Raw genomic sequence first — 2991 nt, 5'->3', positions numbered from 1 at the left:
ATCGAAACAAGGAAGTCCAAAACACTGTCAAAGCCAAGGGCGGCCCAAAGAGACAGGACCGTCCTGTGGTGCCCTGGATGGGATCCTGGGACAGAAAAAGCCAGGATGAAGGGGACCCGAGTAAAATACGCACTTCAGTTAATGACGATGCATTGCTATATGCTCGGTGTGACAATTCTGTAGAAAACTAGAGAGGAGAAATGAAAAGTAACAGAAACCTAGGGCATCAAACTGGAAACCCTGGCCCTGGCCACTGATCCCAACCCTGACCCTAAACCCTAAGCCCAAACCCTCACCCTGACCCTCGCTGCCCTTAGCATGTGTTGTCACCACCCAATTATCTTGTAACATTTTCACGATTTGGAAAAATTGTGCCGAAAGCTAACTACAGACTTCCTTCAGAAACCTCTCCTCTCATGGAGTCAGAGCCACTTGTCTATCTGGCTATTGCAAACTTCTCATGTTTAATGACAGATGCCTTTCCTATGTGCACTAGAATGGTACAGAAGTAAGCAAAAAGACAAACAGAGAAAGAAAACACACGATTCTAATAAAGAAAAAAGGCTATTTTTTAAATTTTTGAAAAAAAATAGCAGTAGTTAAGAATTTCTATCCCACAGAAGAACAAGCAATGCCAGGAAAGCTAAATGTCTTAACTGCCTTTATTGATACCTTTTATTTATCCACATATATCAGCTCATTAAAATCTGTTTTAGATTTCTGACATTAATACCCTGAAAGTTCCAGACCGGCAAAAGTATTTTTACATACACAGTTGATTTTCACATCACATACTTAATATTTATGAATTCGGTATACGTTTTGCACATGTCTATGGCTTTGCTACTTTGAAGACAAAAGTCACATATAAAAATAGAGACTACTCAGAACACAGAAGTCAACAGTTGTCTAGAATGTGGTTTACAATACAAAGCTTGCAGACAACACAGGCTATATGATCCATCCGCTCAAAAACAGTGTATCATACTGAACTCTGCTAACTAAGGTGCTTAAGCACGGGAAAACTCACAGTTCTCCTTTGTTTATAAGATAAACATCAAACTATTTCATGTATGTTGTATCTATATATTTTTAACCAAATTCTGGTTTAAAAATCACAAACTGACAGCATGTAAATACAAAATGTTAGGGAAAGTTGAACATATATAGGAAAAACATGTCTTATGCATTGTAAATAGTTTTTACAAGCTAGCATAAAGGCAAAGGTGGTTTAAAATAAATGAAATCCTTATACAATTACAGGGGAAATTTAATCAAGCAACATAATTTAACATTATCACAGATATCATTTACTTATTATGCCCCAAAACGTCCATGTATTGCACAGTTCTCTACATATCAGTTAGAATAATGTCAAACTATGAAGTGCCAGCACGTAACTGTAAACCGCGCTTCTCTCTCTGAAAGAACGGGGCTGGACTCTGTCTGAGTCAAAGGCAAGTAACTCACTATGAAGTAACCTTCTCTACAGCAGCTCAAACTTATAAACCTAGGATGATATCCATGTTTTCCCAGTTGTGCATGCTCACAGTATCCTGTGACAAAAATGACTCAGTTACTACAAAAAAGCAAAAATGAAAAAAAAAAAAACAAAAAACAAAACAGAATTTACTTAAGCTGGTGAAGCCACAGAGACACCTGAACCTCAGCAACAGCCCAGAGGGTAAAGGGTAAAGTGAATCAGGAAATCTGGGTGAGCAATGCCACATCAGCACTGAGTTTGGGTTTATTGTTAATATTTAACACTATTTTTTTCTTCAGGTAAAAAAGAATTTGGAAAGAACCGATGTTTCCGAACAAGCGACGTGACTCCCAAACACCCTGCAGACAGCTGACAGGTCCCTTTGCCTCCAGGCCCACAACTGGGTTAAAGGCAGAGAGCTCTCTGCGCACGGAGCCTGCAGGCCAGTTTCAGAAGTCACCGTGAGCTAAATCATTCTAATGCAATGGAGCTAGTAAAATACATATATTTGTTCTTAAGAAAAATTACAAAACTAACAAATCTTTCTCCAGAATTACAAAAGATAAAATCTATGAATCAGTACTCTAATGTGATTACAGGAAAATAGCGAACCCAAGTTGCGAAAGCTCAAGCTGTCTCCAGCAGCGTCCTCGCTCACGCTTCCTGCTGCCCCGGGCCGAGCCCGCCAAAGCCTCAGACGCGCGCTGCGCACGGCAGGCTGGGCCGGCGACCTTCCCGCCACCGGGAGCGGAGCCGCGGGGTCCACTCCACACAGCTGTCTGCGGGGCGCTCTCAGGGTTACCGACATTTGGTTCTAAGGGAGCAAAAGGCGTCAGGAAGAAACGCCTTGGAGTCCTCCGGAACTGCAGAAAGACAGCGGCCGTTTGGTGCTCAGTCCTCCGCCCCGTTAGTTTTTCTTTTTAAAAATTACAACCGACAACTCACGTAAGAGTTAATGCATTTACTTCAAATAAGGGGGAGCTTCTCAGTAACGTGCCCTCCTCCGGGAACCGAAAAGCTCTCAGTGGGACTCGGTGGCAGCCGGTAAGAGGCTGATGCCGTGTGTCCCGCGCAGAGCAGGCCCACCACGTACAAACGTGAGCAACACAGGTTATTTTCGAATCCGCGAGGCGGGCGAGCGTCCGGTGCCAGGAGCGGGCGCCGGGCCCGGGGACAGCCGGCCCTTCCCAGGCCACTCTCTCCCGCGGGCCTCGCGTGTGCCAGACGGGACTTAAAGACGCCCCGCCGTTTAACGAGCGCCCTAGAGCAGAGTCCGGACGAGCTGGGGGTGGGGGGCTCGCTGCTCCTGGGCGCGGCACCCCACTGCCCCCCTCACTTCTCGCGGTAGTACAGCAGGTAGCACTTCAGGGCGTCGGGCAGCGGGAGGCGCAGCACCTTCTCGCGCAGCACGTTCACCGGCGGCTCCGGCCTGGGCGCCGGCGGCGCGTCGTCCTGCTCAGGCCGGTCCTCCGCCGCGTCCTCACAGCTGTTGTCATCAGAGGGGCCGG

General features: G+C 46.3%; 1 protein-coding gene across 1 annotated transcript in view; it reads right to left on the bottom strand.

The window, feature by feature from the left end:
- Positions 1 to 644: 644 nt before the first annotated feature.
- Positions 645 to 2991, bottom strand: part of PCMTD2 (protein-L-isoaspartate (D-aspartate) O-methyltransferase domain containing 2) — an 18409-nt gene continuing 16062 nt past the window's right edge. Inside the window, exon 6 of the mRNA XM_025039879.1 lies at positions 645 to 2983. Within this exon, the coding sequence (XP_024895647.1) occupies positions 2816 to 2983 (168 nt within the window). The 3' untranslated portion in view covers positions 645 to 2815. The remainder of the gene's footprint in view (positions 2984 to 2991) is intronic.

The sequence above is a fragment of the Pteropus alecto genome, unplaced genomic scaffold, assembly GCF_000325575.1.
Source record: "Pteropus alecto unplaced genomic scaffold, ASM32557v1 scaffold45, whole genome shotgun sequence".
In the NCBI taxonomy this organism is placed as follows: Eukaryota; Metazoa; Chordata; class Mammalia; order Chiroptera; family Pteropodidae; genus Pteropus; species Pteropus alecto.
This window is presented reverse-complemented; position numbering and strand designations above follow the sequence as displayed.